General features: G+C 42.9%; 1 protein-coding gene across 4 annotated transcripts in view; it reads left to right on the plus strand.

The window, feature by feature from the left end:
* The window catches only part of LOC126457111 (RING finger protein 17), a 505,497-nt gene that overhangs the window by 294,799 nt on the left and 184,316 nt on the right, over positions 1-26,382 (plus strand). For 2 of the 4 annotated variants that reach the window (XM_050093159.1, XM_050093158.1), the window contains exons 6-10: positions 1,479-1,840; positions 7,904-8,052; positions 8,133-8,282; positions 12,827-12,979; positions 23,938-24,079. In XM_050093159.1, the coding sequence (XP_049949116.1) occupies positions 1,479-1,840; positions 7,904-8,052; positions 8,133-8,282; positions 12,827-12,979; positions 23,938-24,079 (956 nt within the window). The remainder of the gene's footprint in view (positions 1-1,478; positions 1,841-7,903; positions 8,053-8,132; positions 8,283-12,826; positions 12,980-23,937; positions 24,080-26,382) is intronic. The other 2 variants (XM_050093160.1, XM_050093161.1) reach the window with 2 other exon arrangements.

The following is a 26,382-nucleotide window of genomic DNA, read 5'->3' on the forward strand; positions in this document are numbered from 1 at the left end:
CTTAGGAAGACATCAAGCAGAATTTTTATCTGCTGTTTTAAATAGATACATTTTGCATTTATTTTTAGTGGATTTGATTTATATGGTTTTGAGCCTTGCTACAATGACCTTGTGTTTACTAATCCCTGTATCTGTCATGACACTTTCTTTTAGATCAGGATTATTTGTGGCTAAGAGGTCAAGTGTGTTTTTGCAACCATTTACAATTTTTGTGTGCTCATGAAGTAACTGTTCAAATTTTCAGAGAAAGCATTTAGTACAATTTTGGAAGATGTTTTCTGTCTACTACTAGCTTCAAATGTGTGTTTTCGCCAACAAATCAAGGGTAAATTGAAGTCTCCACCAATTATAACTGTATGAGTGGGGTACTTATTTGTAATGAGATTCAAATTTTCTTTCAACCGTTCAGAAATTATATCATCTGAGTCGGGGGGTCGGTAGAAGGAGCCAATTATTATTTTGGTATGGCTGTTGAGTATAATCTCTACCCATAGTAATTCGCAGGAACTATTTATTTCAACTTCACTACAAGATAAACTACTACCAACAGACACAAACACACCACCACCTAGTTCATTTAATCTATCCTTTCTGAACACTGTTTGCACCTCTGTAAAAATTTCGGCAGAATTTATCTCCTGCATGGTAGAGATTTATATAGTCTGGCAGTAACACAGTTAATGGTGAGAGAAGTGTATTAACTTTCTGGTCATTCATTAATTCACCACCTAGTGACTAGAACACAATTACAGGGCTTCACAATATGTTGTCAACAACAGACAGCAGCAAGACCAATCCCTTTTGCACCAACACTACGGGCATGTCAGCATGCCGCTTCACCACAGATTCATAATGCGAACTGCAGAAGGTTCGGTATAACTTTGTGAAACATCCTGCAGTTGCATTTTGTGATGTAGTGCAGAAGGGAGCATGGGAAATTTCCTGCTAGCCCTTCATTTTGCAGACCTGTGTAGGAGGAATGCATGGCCACACTCTGGCAACCTATCTTCCCTCACAGTTCTAACTTCCAGTCCTTCCTTTCCACCTTCTTACACCCCTAAAACACAATTTATTGCTTAATATGGTTTTATTGCACTTTGCTAAATTAATATTTAGTTTTAACTGACGTTTATTATATGTTTTGCTACTTAAAGGTAAGTCCTGGCCAAGCATTTTGTCTCAATGTAATTTTACAGTTCCCTCAAATGAACTTTCCTTGTGAAAGCTTGCTACTTGCCATCTGTCTAGGAGTGCTAAATTTTGGGCTAGAGGTTTCGAACAACCTCCAGATGTCATTGAATGTGCAGTCAATTAAATTCATGGAAGATGAAAATTTGTGTTTTGGGTCATTGTCACCAAATTCTGAAAATGGGTTTGATGTACATGAATTTCAATATTGATACACTGATTCATCGAATATGAACTGATAACTAAAGAAACTAAAGAAATAAATGTAAATTCGTAATTATTTGTTTCAGAAACTGGAGAAGATTTATTCAGTGCCATCCGTACACCATGCACAGCAACTGGAGCTACAGATATCACGCCATTTTCTGTATCTTCATGGACTCTTACAATTGATGGAGGAAACTTTGTTGACCCAAGTTCAAGAGTTAAAGCAAGGTGTGTCCTTCAGTCTTCAGAATGTAACTAAGCAGGTTGAAGACAACATAGAAAGCGTTTCAAAAATTTTGAAGGAGGCACAGCTTGCTCAAACGCCTCAAAACATATCAAAAGTTGATATTAACTGTTTAATACAAAAACTTCAGGAAACTACTGAGAACATGCCATGTCATCTCATTTCCAATGTTGGTGAATATGTCAGTGATGAATCGGCAGAGTAAGTATGAATTAACTTATGTACAAAAAGTAAAAACTTGGATAGCATTAATTTTCTTTTGAGCATGTATTCATGAAAATTATTTGGACTTAGAATTCCAAACACACACACACACACACACACACACACACCACACACACACACACACACACACACACACACACACACACACACACACACACACTCACGAGCCAAAACATTATGACCATTGCTTCTGTGTCTGTCTGTGGAATGAAATACATCACTAATTCTGCATACAAGGGATTCGGCAGTTTATTTGTAGGTCTGCAGAGATACGTGGCATTAGATATCTACCAACAGATCATGTAATTTGTATAAATAACACACCGCTGGTTTCATACAAAGTGACGGGGTCCGATAGCAACCCAGAAAGGTCCCATAGGATTTACATCAGGCAAATTTGGTCACCAAGACATCAACATAAGTTCACTATAATGCTCCTCAAACCACTGTAGCATGGTTCTGGATCCAAGACATGGACAATTATACAGTTGAAAGATGCCATCACTATCGGGGGAAGACATCAAGCATGAAGGGATGCTGATGGTTCGCAGCTACCACAGGTTGCCTTCAAGCACAGGAGAATGTGTCTCTTAACATAATATTCCTCCCAGCAGCCTGCATCCATGGCACACTACACATTTCGAGCCACTGTTCTCCTCAGTGACAGTGTTTGTGGGGACGACCATCAACCTAGTGTAACAAAAATTTGATTCACCTGAAGAGCCGACACGTTTCCATTGATCGGTGGTCGAATCCTGATGGTCCTGTGCCCATTGCAGTTGTAATTGACAATGTTGTTGGGTCAACATGTGATGATGTTTGGGTGGGTTGCTCCTGAGCTCCATATTCCACACTGTACAATGTGCTCTGAAATATTTGTGTGAGCACCAGCATTGTGCTCTTTGGCAGAGATGCCACAGATCACCTTCTATCCTACTTTACAGTGAAGAGAAGTCTCCAAACCCCACATTCTGTGGTGAGTCTTGGATGTCCAACCATGTAGCACCTAGTGGTAGGTTTACTATCCGTCTACCTCTTTCCGTTGTTAGCACAACAGCAGGACATGAACATTCAACCAGCTTTGCTGTTTTCAAGATACTCTTTCACAGGTTCTGCATAATAATAATCTGCCCTTGTCAAAGGCCCTTATCTCTGGATTTCCCTATTTGGTGCCCATATCTTCACTACGGTGATTCCTTACGTCTGCCTACGCCGCTTACATACTTTCATCATCATGTAATGTGCCTATAACACTACCAGGTGGCATCCAACATCTCAGTGGGCAATTATCATAATATTTTGGCTTATCAGTACATATACAAGGTCTGTTCAAAGAATTCTGGAACATTCATAATGTCGCACCAATTGTGCGTTGGAGTGAAATGCAGTTGGCATACCTACACATACCTGTGTTTAATGTGAAACTGCTAGAAGTTTCATTGTTTGTTGTATGTCCTTAGTTGTAGTGTTTTGAGGAGAATGTTTTGTCACACAGTTTGCGAATTTCGAGATGGCAGAGTTAGAAGAGCAACGCACGAGCATTTACTTTTGTGTGAAACTCAAGAAAACCTTTACAGAGACACACCAAAGTATTCAGGAAGCCTAGGGTGATAAGTGCTTAAGCCGTATTCGGTGTTATGAATGGTTCACACGGTTTAAAAATAGCCGGACGATGTTAAAGATGACAGTCATTCAGGATGCCCTTCGACGTCAGGAACATCAACAAAATTGTGCTTGCCACAAAGATTGACTGTCCAAGAGACTGCAGAAGAGTGTAACATTTCAGTTGGGTCATGTCTTGCAATTCTGACACAACATCTTAGAATCCATCATGTTGCCAGCAAGTTCGTCCCATGGCTCATGAGTCAAGACCAGAAAGACCTCCACCTTGCAATCTGTGAAGAGCTCGTGGACCACACAAATGAGAACAAGATGTTCCTTAAGAGAATCATATATGTTGATGGCATAAGGGTGCACTGTTGTGTTGTTGAGAAAAAGATTCAATCTTCACAGTGGGTTGGGAAAGGTTCTCTAAGACCACAAAAAGCTTTTCAGGTCAGGTCAAATGTCAAAGCCTTGCTGATAGTTTTCTATGACTTTGAAGGATTAGTTTATCATGATTCCCTGCCAAGGGACAAACTGTTAGATGTTGATACTAACGGAACATGTTGAGACGCCTGAGAGAAAATATGAGAAGGAAACAACCTGAAATGTGGTGAGACAATTCATGGCTCTTGCATCACAATAAAGCACCGGCACATTCATCCCTGTTGGTGTATGACTATTGCACAAAAAATGAAATAACTGTTCTGGCTCATCCTCCATACTCTGCAGACCCAGCCACTGCGCACATTTTTTTTTATTTCCAAAGTTAAAAACCACGTTGAAAGGACGGAGATTTGCAACTCTAGACCAGATAAAAGAAAATTCAGAGACGGCGCTGGGTGCGATCCAGTAAGAGGCATACCAAGACTGCTTCCCGAAGTGGAAATAGCATTGGGACTGGTGTATCAGTTGTGGAGGACAGTATTTTGAAAGAGACCATGTGCAATAAGTAAAAGATAAGTGTAGAAAAAATTTGTGGACAAAGTTCTGGAATTTTTTTTGAACAGACCTCATATCAGCCAGAACATTATGACCACCTACTGTATAGCTGGTATGTCCATCAGTGGCATAGATAATAGCAGCAATGTGTCCTACCATGGAAGCAATGAGGCCCTGGTAGGTCGCTGGAGGGAGTTGGCACCACATCTGCACGTTCAAGTCACCTAATTCCCATAAATTGTCGGGGAGAGGACTGATTGACGCCACATTCAGTCACATCCCAGATTTGTTCAATCAGGTTCAGATATGGTGAGTAGGGGGTCCAGCACATCAATTGAACTTCTCCACTGTGTTCCTCAAACCACTCCATGGCACTCGTGGCCTTGTGACTTGGCACATTATCTTGTTGAAAAATGCAACTGCTGTCAGGAAATATGATCCTCACGAAGGGAGTATGTGGTCTGCAACCCGTGTACAATACCACTTGGCTGTCATGATGCCTTGCAAGAGCTCCACATGGATGCCCATGTAAATGTTCTCCAGAACATAATGGAGCTGCCACCAGCATGTCTCCGTCCTGCAATACAGACATCAAAGACTTGTTCCCCTGGAAGACAACAGATTCGCACCCTCCCATTGGCATGATGAAGAAGGTATCAGGATTCATCAGATCGCCCAACACCCTGCAACTGCCAACATCCTGTGCCGATGGTCACATGCCCATTTCAGTCATAGTTGCCGATGTTGTGGTGTTAACGTTGGGACATGCATAGGTCATTGGCAGCAGAGGCCCATCTTTAGGAGTATTCGGTGCACTGTGTGTTCAGACACACCTGTACTCTGCCCAGCATTAAAGTCTGTTGTTAGTTGCACCACAGTTCACTGCCTGGCCTGTTTTGCGAGTCTTCCCAAGACAATCACCATAACACTCCTCGAACATCCAAAAAGTTGTGCACTTTCCAAAATGCTCAAGCCAAGCATCCAGATTATCATAATCTGTCCTTGGTCAAACTCAGATAGATTGCACATCTTCCTCATTCTACACACAGCAGTTTGGTCACTGGTACTAAATGCACTGTGTGTGTGTGTGTGTGTGTGTGTGTGTGTGTGTGTGTGTGTGTGAGAGAGAGAGAGAGAGAGAGAGAGAGAGAGAGAGAGAGAGAGAGACCAGCAGACATTCCCCACCAGGTGATGCTGGTCATAATGGTGAGTGGTCATAATGTTCTCACTGATCAGTGTATAATGGTAATATTATAATTGATAAATTTGATTTTTATTTGACTGTTACTTTAAGAAATATAAAATTATAATAATAGGCAAATCAACATGTTAAGGAATGTGCTGTAACCATACCCATTATCATCAAAGAATTCACTTCAACGCCATTTTTTTAGATGCAGACATTTTTTATGTTAATAAGTTTGTCAGTTGCTGTGTGTGGATAAAGTGAAGAAATAATACAGAGGAACTGCTTACTCTTGTGATGTTCAGCTGTGTACCAAGCCATTTATTGTATTTCGTGGCTCAGTGTTTAAGTTCCACATTATACATCCAAAGGTCTGAGGTTCTATCCCTGGTCAGTCTCAGTCATAGAAGTTTTTTGTCACTTATCACTTCTCCCACCTCTCGCAGTGTATGTTAGTATGAAAACAATTGAATTGCACCATGGTTCGGAGTTCATGTTAAACTGTAGGCTTCGTACAGTGGAGTATTACCTGGATTACTTTACGTTCTAAACTGTCTCCTTCCACAACTCTGCAGCTTTAATAGCTTTGTCATTGCATAAAAATAGAGCTTCAACTGTGCAAGGAAATTCCGTCCCTAGGCACGCGAGAAAATGTTCGAAGTCTGTGCTTCTCTCCGTTCATGCTGGTCATCTTCAGAGTAGCCCCACCTCACCATGTTGAACTAGTGTCTATGGCTGATCTTTCCACCACTTGGAAACATCTGAGTAACACCAAAGAGAGATGCGAACATCTGAGTGAAGAGTTGAACCAAATAAAAACAATCAAAGGAATCCATATATACAAGGTGATTGATCCGTTTCAAGATCTATTAAATGGAGAGAAATAAAATGTAAGGAAGCAACAGATGTTTTAACCATAACCAATAAAACTTAATATACCTCAAACAGAGTCTGCCATACTTGCTGGTAACAGTGAACACGTTTCTTAATACACTTATTATTCATGTTCAAACAATGGAAAATCCAGGATGGAATGTAACAGTATAGTGAAAAGGATAGTTGCTACTTACCATACAGCAGAAATGGTGAGTTGCAGAAAGGCACAACGAAAAGAATGTCGGAAAGTTAGCTTTCAGCCAACAAGGCCTTTGCCAAAAATACACACACACACACACACACACACACACACACACACACACACACAAACACAGGTGTTTTTTGAAAAATCATTTTGTGATCCAGACACACGTATTTGTGACATGTTTCTCTTCGGTCAAGTCAAAGAATGAATTATTGAGTCTGAAAGAAAGTGGTGTAAAGCCTTAGGGTGGAGCATGAATGATAAAATGTCTACTTGTAAATGAACTAGGCTGATAGCTTACACTTCGTCAAGAAAGTAATTCCCAATTCTTTAACTCTGTCAGTAATGGGCTAGGTGAAGTTCAGTAAGACTGAAAAGTAGATGTTAAATTCAAGTTATTGATGAAAAAAAAGAATTGTATGTGAAATATATTGTATGTCTTCAGTTGAAGAGGAATTTTTGAGCGCTGTTGTTGGACCAGCAGTTACGCGTGACATAGATATCTGTTCTGGAAGATGGGAGGACTGACTTCATCTAGTTGAAAATATTGAGATGGGTCTGTAATAAAAATGAAAGCATCCTACTTCCATAGTATTTTTTCCTATTCATTAGCACACTGATAAGATAAATCTGGTGTACCTGCAAAAAAAAAAAAAAAAAAAAAAAAAAAAAAAAAAAAAAAAAAAAAAAAAAAAAAAAAAAAAACCATTGCCATATTCCTACTATTTCTTATTGGCATAGGTGATTTGCAGAATTTTGTGTGATGCCATAAAATTATAATTTCCTTAAAAGGATGCTCTGATTTATGCACTCTAATACCTTCAGTAGATTACAGAACTGCATTCGTGAGAAGAAACAAAGTAAATGAATTTTCAACCAGTAATGAGTTGTGGCTTATAATTCAGCACACGGAATGTGTCGGGCATTTGCTCCAGCGGTCTCTATTGCCACATGGTACTATTGTTTTGTGATCTTGGGTGTCTGCTTCCTTGTAAAGTTGAATTTCAGCATTATTGCAGTTTTGGGGGAATCACTTGTTTGGCAGGTATTCTTTTCAGAACTTTCAAGTTCATTTTGTGTTACTTTACCTGTACACTATGGGCCCATGTCAACCTTACTTGTTCACACTTTATTCATTCTGTTTGTTCTGCTAGGTTTAAAAGTGATGTGTTGTATTACTAATACTTTGGTTTGATATTTGATTAACATAACGATCTGTCTGACTCAGATTTATTGTTGACACAACATTTATGGAAAAAATTGAGAACCACTGTAAAATCGAACTCCCACCCATGGAATGTTATACATTGGTTTCCACACAAGAACTGCCAGAAGATGCAGTAATAGAATCCTTAGAAGATGCAGAGTCACTTACAGGTCAGATTTAATACCATATTTACAATAATTTCAGTGAGGTAGTATTTGAACGCCTTTGTTTTAATTACTTTATTTTTCAGACACAGGTTCACAATTATCATTGCTCTCATCAGTCAGCCAAGAAGGCACATTTGACAGAGAATCGGTTCAAGTAGAACCCCTTTTAGCACATATTGTGCCAGAGGATCTATCAGGAACCGTAACACATGTTCGTAATGATATAGGAAGAGGTAAGCCAGCATCAACATACTTGTACAGCCTAGTATCTGAAATGCACACAGTAGTAGAGAGAGAGAGGGGGGGGGGATTCAACTTTATAGCATTTTTCTGTTACATTACAGCATAAGTGTTGGTTAAAAACTCCAGTTGATCTTCATTGTCACTTTTTTCCCTTCTTCTTCCCCCCTCTCTCTCTGTTCCTGTAATGTTGCTACTCTCCTCATAGCAGCCTTCCTTTTGATCATTTTCACTAATTTCTCTTACAGCATTTTCAGGCACTTCAGAAACTTATATAGATGAAGCCCCTATTTAGTCTACCAAAAAATTTTATCCCATTTTTACTCTTTTGTTTATTTCTTTCACTGTCCATCCAGCCATTGCCTACAACTGCCCTAAATACAAAAAATCGACAAACAGTGCTATAACTTCACAGTTAGTTTGTAATGTTATCATTTTGATATGTTAGGTATACATTATTTTTGTGTGACTGTAGACCAGTGGCGAATACATATCTGCATGGGGTGCCCCCCCTCCCCAAATAATTGTGGGGTTGCCCACATTGCCACCCATGCCGCCCCTGCTAGTCAGCTTGCACATAATTCATTTGTTTTTTTACATCAGTCGACACGACTGAATCGAGTAGTTATACTTTCCTATGTATCAAGTGTGTCAGCTTCATCGTATTTTATACGTTTCTGTCTGGCACATATATAGCTAACGCATACCTACGAAAAAAGTCGCGTCCATTCTAGTGATCTCGATATGTTATTCTGTCTGGCATTTGTTCGAGAAAAGTCGCGAATACTCTACTGTTTTCTTGTACAGAGAACCTTTGATAGGTAGCATTATAAAAACGAACTATTCGCCAAATAGGAAGCTAGTTTACATTATGGTAAAAGTGAAGGTAGCTCAAGATATCTTTAGTGGCCCCTCCTTGAGGTTTTTCTGTATCCGCCACTGCTGTAGACACTCCCGGCATCTAGAGGTGATGAAAAGCTCTCAGGTTTCCAGACAAGTGGCTGTGTTAAAACACCAAGATATTCCCAAGAGTGACATACTGATCATCTTCTGGTTAAGTTGTGTGTTTCTATAAATGATTGTCAGGCTTACTTTCCAACAATTGATTTTCTGGAGTACTTCCCACCTTGTTGTATTAAATTGTTCCATTCAAATTAATCTGCACTAGAGGTAAGTAATACAATGTCATTCCTAAAAGCGTAAAATTTTTATTGGTGGCCAACTCTCCCATTGATAAATTTTTGTAGTTGAACTAATTGTTGTATATGTTGTTAACAATGTCAAATAATGTGAGTTGTCATTTAAAATCTGTCTTCTTCACATCTTCATGGCAGTAATGTGACCTCTATAAATAGGTGTCGCAAAATCATATGCACTACAATGTTTATACATTCATATGTATGTGGCAACTTCAGTATTGATTTTAAATAAGCTGTTTGAGATTATGTAACTTGCTCTCCTTCCTTGAGGACCATTTCACTGACGATCTAAGGACAGAACATTAGCATACTCTTATTTTGTAAATGAGTAGTATGTGTTTTTTTCTTCTTTCTACATGTTATGCATGGTTGAACCTGTCCTGATTGTGGACCCATGGGCTGAATTGTAACCTGTTAAAATTGGGTGGTGCAGATATAATGCATGTATTCCTTCATTTTCCCAGTGAATTGATATAAAAATTTCCTCTCGGATAATTGAGACTAGTTCTGATAACGGGAGATTTCCTTGTCTTGACCCTCCTCCAATTCTGACCCTCTCATGTCCCCATGAAGTCTAATGAAAGCTATAGCACTTATGTGTATATTCTTCAGGATACTTACATATTTTCAATCAGGGCTTTGTTTCTCAAGGACTGTCAGTTCATATCTTGTTAAAAAGTTAGTCAAATCCCTCCTCAGAATCTTTGAATCAAAGACATAGAAGCATTTCATACTCGTTCTGTAATCAATTCCAAAGTCACATCCCCCCCCCCCCCCCCCCCCTCTCTTGTGCAGCTGGTGGTAATTTTATGGAAAACATTTTGTGCATTATGGAGAGGAGGTTCATAGAACTCTTGTGATGTGATCTCTGTCTTCTCCTTTCTTATAAAGTTGAATCACAGCATTATTGCAGTTTACCAGAAGTCTCTTACTTTGCGGGTATAAATAACTAACAAATTCTTTTTCTATCACTTTGCCTCCAGTGTTAACCATTTCTCTTCGAATGCCACCATTTCCTTCACCTTTACTTCTGTCTTACCGTGAGTGACTTTGTTTCACCCAATTTGGCATCACATCCCGATTGTCTTTTTTTTTATTAACAACTACTTGTGTTTCCGATTCCTCTGTCATGCTGTACAAACTACAGAGAAGCATTGGAATGCTTGTAGAGTGTTCTCTGCATTGTAAGTGGGAGGAGATTTCAAAAATAAGTGACACATTATTATGGCAGGCAAAGTAACTTTTATTGAATGCTGCACTACACTTCGAAGTAACACAGATACATGACACTAATTTTTAACATAATCAGAAAGTTTCTGTAAATAATGGCTGGAATGTTCTACCAGCCTTTCAGTTTCTTGGTGATAGACATCCACTCTTTGGTCACAAATCCATTTGAGAACTGCTGTGTGAATGTCATCATCAGAAAATCTGTGATTGCTGTGAATCAGTTCTCAGTTGGGATTTTGTCGTCTGTAGTCAATGTCAATAGCCTTCCTTCCCAATTAGGATCACCAGTGCCTGTGCGGCCTTGGTTAAATTGTTGGCACTGTTTCACTGCAGCTGTACACAACATGGCTTTTAGTCCGTATACCACCCGAATTTCACAATGAATTTGTGTGCAGTTGAGCAATTTTTACCAGTTGCTGCATCCTTCTGTAGATAATTCATCTTAATATATTACAGCCATCATATTAAACTGATGATTCATTAATACCTGCACCTGTCAGCAGTGCCAGCCTACTTTGATGTTAGGGTTGTAATATTTTTCTTGAAGGCTAAGGTTATTTTGCTTATTACATAACTCCTGCATACTGGGTGAGACAAATATTTCATGGTTAGCTTGTCCAAGGATCTTAGTGCTTCCTACGTTATGTCAGCTGCTGCAGGAACCTTGCTTCCACTTAGATCATCCAGTGCTCTGTCAAATTCGTCTCACAATATCACAACCCTCCCTCTCACCTTCATTCACTTCCTCTTCCCTTTCCATAACAAGGAACGATGTTGCCAGTTCGCTGTTATACCCACAAGCTCAATATCATGCCAGTAGCAACAGCTATGCAGTTTAATTCTGAATTCCTTTTTACGTTCCTTTTAACATGCAGTACTGAGTTCTCCCTGCAGAGTAATAATAACATTATCCTTTTTCTACTCACTTTTGCTATTAGCTACAGATGTTCTTTTGAATATTATTTTTGAAAGATCACTACAAAGATTCAAATTTCATGACAAGAATGACTTAAAACACTTCTGTTAGCAGCTGTCATTGTTGTCCAATGAATGATATGACAGTGATCTACAAAACAGCAGACATGACCACAGTTGTTCCCAGATTAGTAGTTACTATGGTAACTCTGTCTGTAAACAACTAGGTGTCAGTCACTTGTGAAGCTGATCTGAATATAGTACTATCTTGCCTTCTGAGCTCTTGATGCTCATACAGCTGGTTCCTTTTCTCCAAATATCTGTTTAATTGTGCTATACATGTCATTTGTACTTTTCCTACAATTGAAAGTCCAAGATGGAATCACAAGAATATGGAAAGGATTCATTACTGCTCAGTGTAAAAGAGAGGCATTGATTTGAGACAGGCGTAGTTAAACAAAATGCTAGAAGTGAAAAAGAATGCTAGAAATATTTCCACTTTCAGATAATATCATTCTTCAGACTAGAAGACCCACACACAATCTCACAAGAACACACATGGTCACTATCTCTGAGTGCTAATGCCTTAGAAGTTCATAACTCTCACATTTTAACAGAACAACTACTCAAGCACATGGCTACTGCCACCAGATGCTAATGCATTAGGCCCCAGAGACAGTGACCATGTATAGCATTTTGTTACATGATGAGGAAGTGGATAAGTTTTAGTTGGTTATACAAACCAGTGGGACACAATTATATTGCAGTGCTACAGATGTTTTGGTAGTTACTTTACACTTGTTATGTTGCATAGTTTCTATGGACATTTTGCTTAAGTTACCATTCTTGACCAAGTGATTAGTATGTCAGTGTTCTCTGTTGAGCACATCTTCAATACTCTTAATGCTGGCAATAAAATCAAACTTCCACTTCACAAGCAGATTTGGAAAAAAATTAAAAATCTGGTTTCGCATTGTTGCACAAAGTGATGTGTACTTATTGTAGTGTACTATCAGTTATTAGTTATCCTATGTACTTTATAGTACTGGCTTGTAACTGAATGTCACCTCCACAAGGAAATAGTTATAATCTTTCCATGCAAACTGAAAATTTCAATGTGAATTCCTTTATGTGTCTGTAATTTTATTGCTTTATTATTGTGCCACTCATTATCAAATAAATTTTTTTCTCAGGAAGTCAAGAGACCGTTACCGTTTGTTACATCAAAAATCCTCACTGCTTCTTCGTGCATAGGGAAAGAGACAAATCCACTTTCAAAAGCATGAATCATTCCTTGGTTAGGCACATAATGTCTAGACCTGATCAACCTTCAGAAATTGTTGAAGGTTAGTAAATTATAATTAAACCATTTAATCAAGCTTAGCAGGCTATTATAAAAATTAACACAATTTTATGATTGAAAATTGAACATTGTTTTGGTATATTTATGTATTTTATGGTAAATTTTATTATATCTGGACAAGATTTTCAGAAAGGTCCCACCTTACTAAGCCCAAGTTGAAACTGCAGTACTAGGGATTGGCAGTATGTCTCCCATTCCATGGGACAGTCTCCAGCAAGATTGAGAAGGTATCACGAAGGCAAGAGATAAAACCAATTTCCAGGCAACCTCCTAAAATTAAATGTAAATTATACAATGGAAAATCCGGAATGGAATAATGACAATATTATGATAAGGATAGACTGCTGCTTACCACACACAGGAAATGTTGAGCTGCAGACAAGCACAGTAATGCCTACCCCACAGACCTACTACATTTACCATGCCCTCAGAAACTCACTCCCACCACCATGCAGAAGACAGAAGCATACAGATCTAAAAGATAGTCATGAATCTTTCCTCCAGAAGCCTTAGTCCCACAGAAGTATCACCTTCTCAGTGGAAATACTTTTTCGCCACCAGTCCTATCAAGCAGATTCAACCCAAAGCCAATGTTGAACTCAATTCACTCAGTTTTGCAGTGGTTATTCACCCCCATTGCCCCCAAATCACCCTTTGTTAACATTCCAGAATTTCTTAATCTCAAGCCTCATCTCACCATCATTCTCTAAATCTCCCAACATTAAAACTAAACTTACATCCACAGAAGTACTGCATCCTGAAAACTAATCCTGACCTAAATTTTACCCGCCAACGAAAGCTCCACATTTGTGGTTTTGAATCACAGGGATAACCTGGTGGAGTCACTTTGCCATTTGTCAGGTTTGTCCACCTATAAACCCAGCCACATTGACCCAGAAATCGAACAGTATCTCCAGTCTCTCATGCCCTAAGGCCCATCCCAAACCTCTCCCCTGAGTTTCTCTCTCTTCTCACTCCTACCACTCTCCGCATTCCTACCTTCTACATGCTTCCTAAGTCCATAAACCCAACCACCCAGGACACCACATTGTGGCTAGCTATTGTGCCTCTACTGAATCTCTGCTCTCATGGACCAACACCTTCAAACTATTTCCCATAACCCATCCTCCTTTATAAAAGACAATCAATGGTTTCCTCCACTGGCTCTCCATAGTGCTTGTTCCTTTACCATGTGGCACCCTGATGTCACTATTGATGCCCCCTCCCTCTACACTAAAACCCCTAATACCCATGGCCTTGCTGCTGTTGAACACTACCTTTCCCAATGCCTGACTAACTCCAAACCTACAACCTCCTTCCTGGTCACCATCCCCAACTATATCCTCACCTACAATTACTTCTCCTTCGAAGGTATTATCTACCACTAAATCTGTGGTACAGCAATGGACACCTGCATGGCCCCATTCTCATGAACCTATTCATGGGCAATCTAGACCATCCAGAATCCTAAACCCCTCACTTGGTTCAGATTCATTGATGACATCTTCTTGATGTGGATTGATGGTGAGGATAACCTATGCACATTCTTCCAGACCTCAACACCTTCTCCCCCATTCACTTCACTTGGTCTTCCTTAATCCAACAAGCCAACTACCGTGATGTTGACCTCCACCTCAAGGATGACTACATCAGTACGTCCATCCATATCAAACTTACCAACCACCAGAAATACCTTCACATCGAGAGCTGCAATCTATTCCACACCAAGAACTCCCATCCATATAGCCTACCCATCCATCACCATCACATCTGCAGTATCCCTTTCCAGATATACCAAGGGCTCTCTGATTCTTTCACAGATCAAAATTCCCCTCTCAGTATTATCCAGAAACAGATTTCCGCTGCTCCCCCCTGCGGGTTCGGGGGTTAGAATAGGCCTGCGGTATTCCTGCCTGTCGTAAGAGGCGACTAAAAGGAGTCTCAAACGTTTCGGCCTTATGTGATGGTCCCCTGTCGGGTTTGACCTCCATATCTCAAAATTTTTCCGAAGAGCGAGCCGATTGGGGAAGGGCGCCTTACTTGGTGCATTGTGTCTGTGTTGTGTTGAGAACTTTCGCCATCTTATTCGTCGTTGCATTGCAGTCTTGCCCGCTCTCCATCTCTTGGGCATCGATGCGCCCCTGCGTGCACTTTCTGCCAAGCACTGTGCGGGGCCATTTTCTGCACTGACGACGCCCATGGACCACATGTCACCTAACATCCAGCACGGTAGCCAGTCCGTTGTGGTGGGGCCGCCATGTACCCTCTTGGTTGTAGCCCCCTGACAACACAGGGATCGCTCTACTGATGCCTGCACCGTTCACTCCCCACATATGCCAAGGAGTAGATGCCCATCTCCCTGGGGCATCAGGACTCCCGGCAATGGCCATCCTGCCAGGTGGCTATTGCTGTGGCTGGGTGGCGCCCGTGGGGAGGGCCCTTGGTCGGAGTAGGTGGCATCAGGGCGGATGACCCGCAATGAAGCGTGGTACATCATCTCTCGCTGGCGGCCAGCCGCCAGCAGTCTCTAAGCGTTCTCGGGCTCAATTTAATGCTCAGAAGTACGATCCGAAAACGTTCCCCTCCCTGGCCACGCCGTGGGAAGAGCGTAAGTCTCAGGATGGAGGTAACAGTTATTCGCCCCGATTCTTAGTTTGCACGAGAGCTGATGGGGAGTCTTTTCTCTCCACAAAGCCTCAGTTCTTCGTCGAGCATTTAGAGGACAAGTTTGGGGAGGTGGAGGGCTTGTCTAAAATGCGCTCTGGGTCAGTACTGATACAAACGGCATCCTCCGCCCAGTCCCGCAGGTTACTTGCTTGTGACAAGTTGGGGGATGTTAACGTTTCTATTACACCGCATAAGAGTTTAAATATGGTCCACGGTGTTATTTTCCATAGGGATCTCCTTTTGCAGTCTGATGACGAGCTGCGCGCGAACTTAGAACGTAGAGGTGTTCATTTCGTCCGGCGCGTTCATCGGGGTCCGAGGGACAATCAGGTTGCTACCGGTGCCTTCATCTTGGCCTTCGAGGGTGATACGTTACCGGAAAAGGTCAAGGTGATGGTCTACCGATGTGACGTCAAGCCCTATATCCCTCCCCCGATGCGGTGCTTCAAGTGCTGGAAGTTCGGCCATATGTCTTCCCGCTGCACTTCCAGCCTCACATGTCGCGATTGCGGACGCCCATCTCATCCCGATACTCCATGTGCCCCGCCTCCCATCTGCGTCAACTGCGGGGAGCACCATTCACCTTGCTCGCCTGACTGCAAAGTCTTTCAGAAAGAGCGCAAAATCATGGAATATAAGACCCTGGACCGGCTGACCTATACTGAGGCCAAACGGAAATATGACAGACTCCATCCTGTGAGAATGACATCTTCTTATGCAGCTGCTACAACAACTGTGCTAGCTCCATCAGTTTCGAGACTTCCAACCAGCTCGATAAGCAGTAAGACTCCTCCTGCCCCCTTGCCCGTGGGGGGCTCTACCCAACAGGTTGCTCCTGCACCACCTACCTCAGGAGCAACCTCCTCCCACCCGTTGGGGACGTCCGTCCCCGCTTCTCAGCCGGAGAAGCGTCTAACTTCTTCGACTACTCTCGCTCGTAAGAGTTCCCTTGGGACCCTCCCTTCCCAGGGTTCCACCAGCGGGAAGGATGACGGCCACCACTGGCATAAGTCCTCACCAGCGGCCGGGCGTAGGGCTTCACGATCCTCCTCTGTCCCGGAGACTGAATCGGTGAAGCCTTCCCAGCCGGTGAAACCCAAGGTTCAGCGAGAGAAGTCCAAGAGAAAGACCTCTAAGGCCAAAGAACTTGCGGTGGCACCAACCCCACCGCACCTTTCGCGCTCTGCGTCTGAGGATGAAGTCGAGATTCTAGCGTCCGCTGAGGACCTTGATCTCGCTGGTCCCTCAGACGCCATGGATGCCTCTCGTACGGGTACTGAATCGGTGGCAGTGAGTGAACAAGCGGCGTAATTTGCCTTCCCAGTCCTTTCACGCTTTTCTCAGCCATGGACAATACCATCCTCCAGTGGAACTGCGGCGGTTTTTTCCACCATTTAGCTGAGCTCCGCCAACTTCTCAGCCTTCGCCCTTTCTTCTGCATTGCTCTCCAGGAAACTTGGTTTCCAGCGATGCGAACCCCCGCCCTCCGTGGCTATCGGGGTTATTACAAGAACCGAGCAGCTTATGAAAGGGTGTCTGGTGGCGTCTGCATATATGTCCTTCACACTCTGCACAGCGAGTCTGTCCCTCTCCAGACGCCTTTAGAGGCTGTCGGTGTACGCGTATGGACGCCACAGGCTGTTACCGTCTGCAGTCTTTACATTCCACCGGATGGTGATGTCTCGCAGCATGTCCTGGCTGCACTGGTCGCCCAATTGCCGCCACCTTTCTTGCTATTGGGCGACTTCAACGCCCATAACCCTCTGTGGGGTGGGTCAGTGGCCACAGGTCGAGGCGCCATCGTTGAACATTTGTTGTCGCAGCTCGATCTCTCGCTGTTAAATGATGGCGCCTTCACACACTTCAGTGTGGCGCATGGCACCTACTCCGCCATTGACCTTTCCATCTGTAGCCATAGCCTCTTACCGTCTGTCCAATGGAGTGTGCATGACGACCTGTGTGGTAGTGACCACTTTCCGCTCTTTTTGTCACTACCACAGCGTCACTCTTCTGGGCGCCCTAGCAGATGGGCTATGAATAAGGCTGACTGGGATTTGTTCTCCTCCACTGCCGCTTTTGAGCCTCTCTCTACTGATGACATTGATGCGGTGGTTCAATCTGTCACCACCGGCATCGTTACTGCCGCCGAATCTGCCATTCCCCGTTCTTCTGGGGTCGCCTGAGATCGCTGAAGCGATTAAAGATCGCCGGCGGGCGCTCCAGCGTCAGAAGCGACATCCCTCGTTGGCCCACCTAATCGCCTTCAAACGGCTGCGTGCGCGGGCCCGCCTCCTTATCCGCCAAGGCAAGAAGGAGTGCTGGGAGCGGTATGTGTCCACCATTGGCCTCCATGTCACTCCCTCGCAGGTCTGGGCCAAGATTCGACGCGTCTACGGCTATCGGACCCCTGCCAGCGTCCCTGCGCTCTCACTGAATGGAGCCGTTTGTACCGACTCCGACGTCATTGCAAATCGCTTAGCAGAGCATTTTGCTATGAGTTCCGCTTCTGCGAATTACCCCCAGGCCTTCCGCTCCATTAAAGAGCGGCTGGAACGTCGGAGCCTTTCGTTTCGCAGCAACCACCCGGAATCTTACAATGCTCCATTCAGTGAGTGGGAATTTCGCAGTGCCCTAGCTGCTTGCCCTGATACCGCTCCTGGGCCAGATGGCATCCACTGTCAGATGCTGAAACACCTTTCAGTGGACTGCCAGCGGCGCCTTCTCGATCTTTACAACCGTCTTTGGGTCGAGGGGGAGTTTCCGTCGCAATGGCGGGACGGCATTGTCATCCCCGTTTTGAAACCTGGGAAGACCCCTCTGGAGGTGGACAGCTACCGTCCCATTAGCCTCACCAACGTTCTTTGTAAGTTGCTTGAACGGATGGTGAGCCGGCGCTTGCATTGGGTACTGAGTCTCGGGGCCTTCTGGCTCCGTCTCAGGGTGGGTTCCGTAACGGCCGCTCCGCCACCGACAATCTGGTGAGTCTGGAGTCGGCCATCCGTACTGCTTTTGCCCGCCGTCAGCACCTGGTCGCTGTCTTTTTCGACATGCGGAAGGCGTACGATACGACATGGCGTCATCACATTCTTTCTACGCTTCATGGATGGGGTCTTCGAGGTCCTCTGCCGATTTTTATCCGCAATTTTCTGTCGTGTCGTACCTTCCGCGTGCAAGTCGCGGCCTCGTATAGTTCCTCCCACGTCCAGGAGAACGGTGTGCCACAGGGCTCTGTTTTAAGTGTCTGTCTGTTTTTAATAGCGATTAACGGGCTTGCTGCGGCCGTGGGAAATTCTGTCTCCGCTTCCCTGTATGCTGACGACTTCTGCCTTTATTACAGCTCTACTGGCATTGCAGCTGTTGAACGTCAGCTACAGGGCGCTATCCGTAAGGCGCAGTCTTGGGCTGTAGCGCATGGGTTTCAGTTTTCGGCAGCCAAGACCTGCGTTATGCATTTCTGCCGGCGCCGAACAGTCCATCCTGAGCCGCGGCTTTATCTTGCCGACGAACTCCTTGCTGTGGTGGAGACCCACAGGTTTTTGGGGGTGGTTTTTGATGCCCGGTTGACTTGGCTGCCTCATATCCGGCAGCTGAAACAGACGTGTTGGCAGCATCTAAACGCTCTGAGATGCTTGAGCAACACCCGCTGGGGCGCCGACCGCTCTACACTGTTGCGGCTCTACCAGGCGTTAATCCAGTCCCGTCTGGATTTTGGGAGCCTGGCTTATGGCTCAGCATCCCCATCTGCGTTACGGGTGCTGGACCCGATTCTCCACAGCGGGATACGCCTTGCCACTGGTGCTTTCAGCACCAGCCCTGTGGACAGCGTACTAGTGGAGGCAGGTGTACCTCCACTGCGGTTCCAACGCCAACGTTTGCTGGCCGCTTATGCTGCCCATGTTCTAAGCTCGCCCGGGCATCCAAACTATCGCCTCCTGTTCCCGCGGTCGGTCGTCCATATGCCAGAACGTCGGCCCCGGTCTGGTTGTACAATAGCGGTCCGCGTCAAAGAGCTTCTCTCTGGGCTCCAGGGTTTCACTGTTCCACCTCCTTTCCGGGCTACTTTGCATACACCCCCATGGTGTGTTCGTCGCCCTAGCCTTCGGCTCGACTTGGCACAGGGCCCTAAGGACTCAGTCCCTCCAGAGGCCTTCCGCCGCCGCTTTTATTCCATCCTGGCCACGTATCAGGGCTCTGGTGTTGTTTACACTGACGGTTCGATGGTTGCTGGTCGTGTCGGATATGCGCTCACTCTAGGGGACCTTTCCGAACAACGTTCCTTGCCGGATGGCTGCAGCGTTTACACTGCTGAACTGGTCGCCATCTTTCGTGCCCTAGAGTATATCCGCTCCTGCTCAGGTGAGTCCTTCGTTATCTGTAGCGATTCCCTGTGCGGTTTACGAGCTCTCGACCTGTGTTTCCCTCGTTCTCGTTTGGTGATGGCTATCCACGAGTCTCTGCATACTCTCGCCTGTTGCGGCCGCTCTGTGGTCTTTGTGTGGACCCCCGGTCATGTCGGTATCCCGGGTAACGAACATGTTGACCGCCTGGCGAAAGAGGCCACCAGTAAGCCATCTCTGGACGTTGGCCTCCCAGAGACTGATTTGCGGGCAGTCTTCCGCCGCAAAATCTTGGCGCTATGGGACGATGAATGGCGCGAACTGACAATGCGCAATAAACTCCGTGCTGTCAAGGAGACGACGGCTGTGTGGCGGTCATCCCTGCGAGCCACTCGCAGGGACTCAGTAGTTCTTTGCCGGCTCCGCATTGGCCACTCCCGGCTGACACACAGTTATTTACTGCGCCGGGAGGACCCTCCTCTATGTCGCTGTGGGGCAGCTTTGACAGTGGCCCACATTTTGCTGGCCTGCCCCCTTTTAGCTGTGGTCAGGCAGACATTTGCGCTGCCTGCTACGCTCCCTGCCCTTTTAACAGACGACTCCACTATGGCTGACTTAGTTTTACGTTTTATTCGGGCAGGGGGATTTTATCATTTACTCTGAGTGTTTCTGTTTTATTTTATCGTTTTGTGTTGATTCTGGCCTTTGGCCTATGGTTTTACACTGATTTTTTAATGTGTTTCTAAGTGGTTGGTCTTTCCTTTTTTATGTCTATGGTCGGCCAACCACCGTCACACTCTGTGTGGTTTTAGTTTGTTTTGTCTTGTCTTTGTCTCAGTATCTCTTGTTCTGTATCGTCTGTGCTCTCTTCTGTTCCTTGTTTTTATTCTCTGTGGGTGTTCTTTATCTTTGGAAAAGGGACCGATGACCATAGCAGTCTGGTCCCTTTAATCCCCCCAAACCAACCAACCAGATTTCCGCTGCCTTGTCTCTCCAATGAGTCACCACATTCACACTGTCAGGCCATGAAGAAGCACTGCCCCCTTGACTCAGTACCAACCAGGTCTGGAACAACGGAATTACATTCTCTGCCAGGGTTTTGACTACCGGTACCTCTCATTGTGTCCTCTAGTCAGGAATGTCCTACCCAATATCCTTCACACCCTCCCACAGTGGTATACCACCATCACCCTCCGAACCTAAGCAATATCCTTGACCATTGCTATTCTACCCCTGCTCTCAACCCCTTGGCTCGTGGCTCATATCCCTGTAATAGATCTAGATAGATCTAGATGCAAGTCTCTCCCACACATCTTCCTACCACCGCCTACTGCAGTCTGGTCACAGGCATCTCCTATCCCATCAAATGCAGGGCAACCTGTGAACCACCCAGTTGCTATATATGCTTCCCAACACAACATCGTTTACTTCAATGACTTCTTCACATCCTGTGTCATTTGGCCCTCCTACCATACCAGCTTTTCTGAATTGCACAGGTAGGAACTCTATCTCTGCAATACATCCTACATTCCCCTAACACCTCCCCCCCCCCCTATCTCTGCAATACATCCTACATTCCCCTAACACCTCCCCCCCCCTCCCCACCCCCACCCACCTCAACCTTTGCTAGTTCCTGTCCTTCATCTACCTATCCCCTTCCCTGCTCTCACTTCAGCACTACTTAGCTTTCTATTCCACCAATGCACCCACTAGTCTTTTTCACCTTCTCTCCTTTCCCACTCATTCCTCCCCTCCCCAATGTCCTGACTGCACTTTGCACCTGACCCCACAACATCACTTCATGCTCCGACAAGCAGCACTGTATCTTTCCCCACACCTACCCTGCTATCCATTCCTGTTCCACCCCACTCTCATCATTACCCCTACCAACCAAAGATTGCTTCTCCCATCAGATGCAGTTGCTGTTAACAGTCCGGTCTCAGTAGTCAGACACAGTAGTCCTGTGTGTGAGCTGTGGTTGTGTGTATGTGTTTGTGTTTTCTGCTTTAGAAGATCTTTCGCTCGAAAGTTCAAATATATAGCAGTCTTTTCATTGTGCCTATCTGTGACTCAGTGTCTCCTCTATATGGAAAGCGCTAACCTATCTTTCTCATGATATTGTAAGTATAAATTATATCTACTCAGCAGTAGCCTAATCCTCAGAGAACACAATGTGTACAATGTACATTTAAATCTATGTTCATACTCTGCATTCCACTGTACAGTTCATGGCAGAGGGTACTTTGTGATGTTGACTGTTGTTATCTTTTTTGCTCCATGCGCAAATGGCACGAGGTAAAAGTGATGGCTTTCTGCCTCTTTGTGATTTTCAACCTTTCTTATTTTATCTTAACAGTTGTTTGATGGTATGGATGTTGGAGGCAGTAGAATCAATCTGTAGGATGTCGTAAATGTTTGTTCTACAATAGTGTTTTGTGAAAAGGTAATATTCTTTCCACCAAGTATTTCCATCATGATCCACCACAAACTATCCAAGAACTCTCGCAGGCTCTCATTGAAGAACGCGAATGGATATCACAGGCTAACTTATGTAGACTTATATGGAGCACACCAAATTGGTGTCAGGCAGTGATAAACACTCATGGAGGGCAAACACATCGTTGAAACTCTCAATGTCCAGTGAAAGGCACCCAAGATGATGGATTTTTCTACTTTATTTTCATCACCTGTCAGACAGTTCAGTTATTTTTGAAGTGATTGAGGCTTTAATGATGTTTTGTTGTGTACTTAATTTTTGGAAGATAAAGATATAATTTGGTAACATATCCAGTCCTCAATTATTGTTCAGTGGAGTATGGCAGATGCCCAAAGTCTTGTTCCCGTAATTCTTTTGAGCAGTGTATTTTGGATAATACTTTCTGTACACTATTCATATAATTACCAATGTGAGAAATTGTTTCCCAAAATCTCTCATATTTTCAAACCTTTTTAATCATAAATTTTTAATAATTATATATATTACCAGTGCACTTTTCAAAAATAAAACAGCGATTTTCTACACAAAGCTATCTGAGATACATTCTTTTAATTCAGCAGATAAATCTTGACTTTTTCTCATAAAGATACCATCCATGTTGAGCAGACTTGAAATACGGTAACTCATGAGTACTGACAATAAATAGCATGCCAAGTGAATATTACCAATCATGATTTATCAGTTTGTGATAGATGTGGGAACTTCACTAACCTCTTCCTAGGTGCATAACCTATTAAATTTTGTAATGGATTAGATTCACACTTGTCATTTTACCAGAAACACAAACTATTAATTCTGTGATAGTTAAAAGAGCAACCAAAGACGAAAATAACAAATTACTGTAAGGTATCAGTACAGAAAACCTAGTTGCTCCCAGCATTGACTGTTGTACTTACTGTCACCTATGAATATTTTGCCCCCAAGGGATAGCATGATGAGGGCTGTGACTGTTGATCAATACAAATAATACAATATCTGTGTAAGTCTGTTGTTTATTTTGCCACTATGCATTTCAATGGTTCACACTATCTTCAACACCATTCTTGTAAACAAACAGTTCTCCACCTGAAAATGGTGTTGTGAACTGTCGAAACACATTGTGGTGAAATAAGCAAGTGACTGACGCAGAAACTTTTATTTATACCATCAACTCTGTCCTGTTTAATCATATATTTAATGAAGCTGTCATATTTCACTGTTGTTGAGCTGGCATTGTAATGTTACTGTGTAGTAGTGCATCTAAAAAAGCGAATAAAAGCCATAACTGAATGCTTGATGTTTCTCAGTTTCTCTTTTACTTGTGAGTAAAGGCGGCTATAAATTTTATTTTCAGAGACAGATTTTTTTCCTGATCCCTTCTTTTGTGCAGCTCCAAAACTTTGTGATTGTGTTTCATTGTTTGTTTTATGAATTAAACTGTATAAATTTCTGTGGCTTTAGGTGAAATTTATGCTGTGAAATATTCAGAGGACAAGAGATGGTATAGAGCACGTGCTGTTTCTGTGAAATATGGTGCAAAGGAACCTGCTGCAGAAGTACATTATATTGACTTTGGCAATATGGAGACGGTGCCTTTATCAAGGTAAATGTTTCTAAGTGAAATTCCAGCTGTATCAGATTGCTGATTAAATGCAAAATTTTTCTCAGTTTATCTTCAAAATACTGCAGTTGTCCACGAAATAAATCTTCTTTGTAGTTACGAGTAAAAGTATCCTTTCGAAAGTGTGGAGGTGTGATGCCAAACAAATAAAACATGGAAAACCAAATGAAATTCACCTCTTCAAAGAATACAGTAAACAAGTTTTTATAAGCACACACAAATTTGTCTAAAAGATATGAGAACATCCATGTTATTCCATCTGTGGAAAGAACAGGAGAGGCGATATGACTAAAGTGATTCATTTGTTGAAAAGGGAATGAAGTTAGGGAGCTTGAAGGATGATTTAAATAGCCATGTACACACAGAGAGTTAATTTTTAAGCCTGTAACACCAGTGTATTGGAAGCTTAGTCTCATTGTAATTGTAGATAACCATTGTGGTGACAATACTAATGACTGCATTTATCGGTGACGTTTTGTAAGACTTGATTGTTTCCTAAGCAACATGTCACCCAGCATTTGAGGAGGAGATAGCAAAACAGCCCTTAAAAAAATATATATTTTTAGCAGAACAAAGACATTAAAAATAATTTTATGTTATCTGTTTCTCAATTGTAGTTTTTGTTACTACCTAGATGTAATTCAAACATTCCCATGACATTCTGGTAACACATATTGCAACTTTACAACAGTTAACATTTTTGTATGACCTATTCATTACTGGTGAAAGTTGTTTTCATCAGAAAATTGACTTGAGAATTGAAAAAAACTACATTATAACTTCATTTAATTTTTCTTTCTCAAACTCAAGGCATGCTACGAATACCCGTAAAAAACGTTACCCCTTACATCATTCTGAAGAGAAGTCTATGCATAAAGAATGCTTAATCCAAGGGTGATCCACTGGCAAGAAAAGGGCTGTATGATAACACACCTGATAGTTGACTAGCTGTTTACTGTTCGGAATCTTGTGGCACAGCTTGTTAAGAAAGTCATCCTAGTTTTGGATATCTTTAAGGGACACCTAACTGCTGAAGTAAGACAAACTTGCTGCACATAAGACACATCTGGTCGCAATATCCAGAGGAACGACTTAAAAATTGTAGGTGCTATGTGTGGCCATAAACAAGCTGTTCAAGAACAACCTCGAGGGAAAAAAAAAAGTGTTCGGATTGGCTCCTGGAAGATGACCATGCCCTTACATTGTCTGGTAACATTATGGCGCATTTACCTTCCTTTCTGTGCGAGTGGATTCTTGCTTCGTGGTCCTCCATATCATGAGGGTCCGTCATCAAAGGGTTCAAGAAATGCTGAATAACAAATTCACTGGATGGCAGCAAGAATGACAGGCTGTGGAAAGAGAATGAAAAAAATTATGTAAATGAAAGCGAGGGTGAGGGAGTGAATATTGGTACTGATGATGATGAGAGCGAGTAAGACAAAATATGGTACTGGTATGTTAGGTGCCAATGTGTCATATCATATATTAGGACAATTGTTTTCGATGGATACCTACATCTTACATATAAGTAGAAGTAAATTTCTAGTAATTTTTCTCCTCTTCAATCATTGAGCTCCTTATTTTTGCGCAAAATAATTTATTTCTTCCTTGAAAGTTATGAGTGTTTCTTATATCTTGTAGCAGTTTACCATCAGTAGTACATTAAATTCTAAAATGCTGGTAACCAGATCGAACAATATTTCCAATTCTTTTATTTATTCGGTTAAGGCAGAATCTATGAGTTTGATAATATTGCACATGAACAGTTTCATTTTTCCAGGTGCCTCCAGTATTTCAAAACAGATAGAGCCTTCATCGCCATCGAGAATATTATTAGATAAAACTAGTGTTAGATAAACTACGCAGATTCATTGACTAGATAAATCATGCAGATTCATTTGGTGAGAAGTAAAAGTGCAAACCTAACACCTACACTTCACCATGTGATGCAGTAACCATGTGACTTGATTTGATGTGGGAGAAACAGCCATTACTATTACGGGTGCGTATTTCTCATGAGTACATATTGCTCCCGCTCACACCTCAGTGCTTGTTCGTAATTTTTTGGCAAAAAATAAAACCATTATGTTGCCCCAGCCACCGTATTCATCAAACATGGCCCTCTTTCTATTCCCGATGCTGGAGAGAACCATGAAAAGACATTATTTTGCCACCATTGACAAGATAAAAAATATTCACTGAAGGAGCTGAACACCACAATGAAAAGTGAATTCGAGGAGTTTTTCCAAGAATGGAAAAAGTGCTGGCACAAACGTATTATATCT

The sequence above is a fragment of the Schistocerca serialis genome, chromosome 2 (assembly GCF_023864345.2).
Source record: "Schistocerca serialis cubense isolate TAMUIC-IGC-003099 chromosome 2, iqSchSeri2.2, whole genome shotgun sequence".
Classification (NCBI taxonomy): domain Eukaryota; kingdom Metazoa; phylum Arthropoda; class Insecta; order Orthoptera; family Acrididae; genus Schistocerca; species Schistocerca serialis.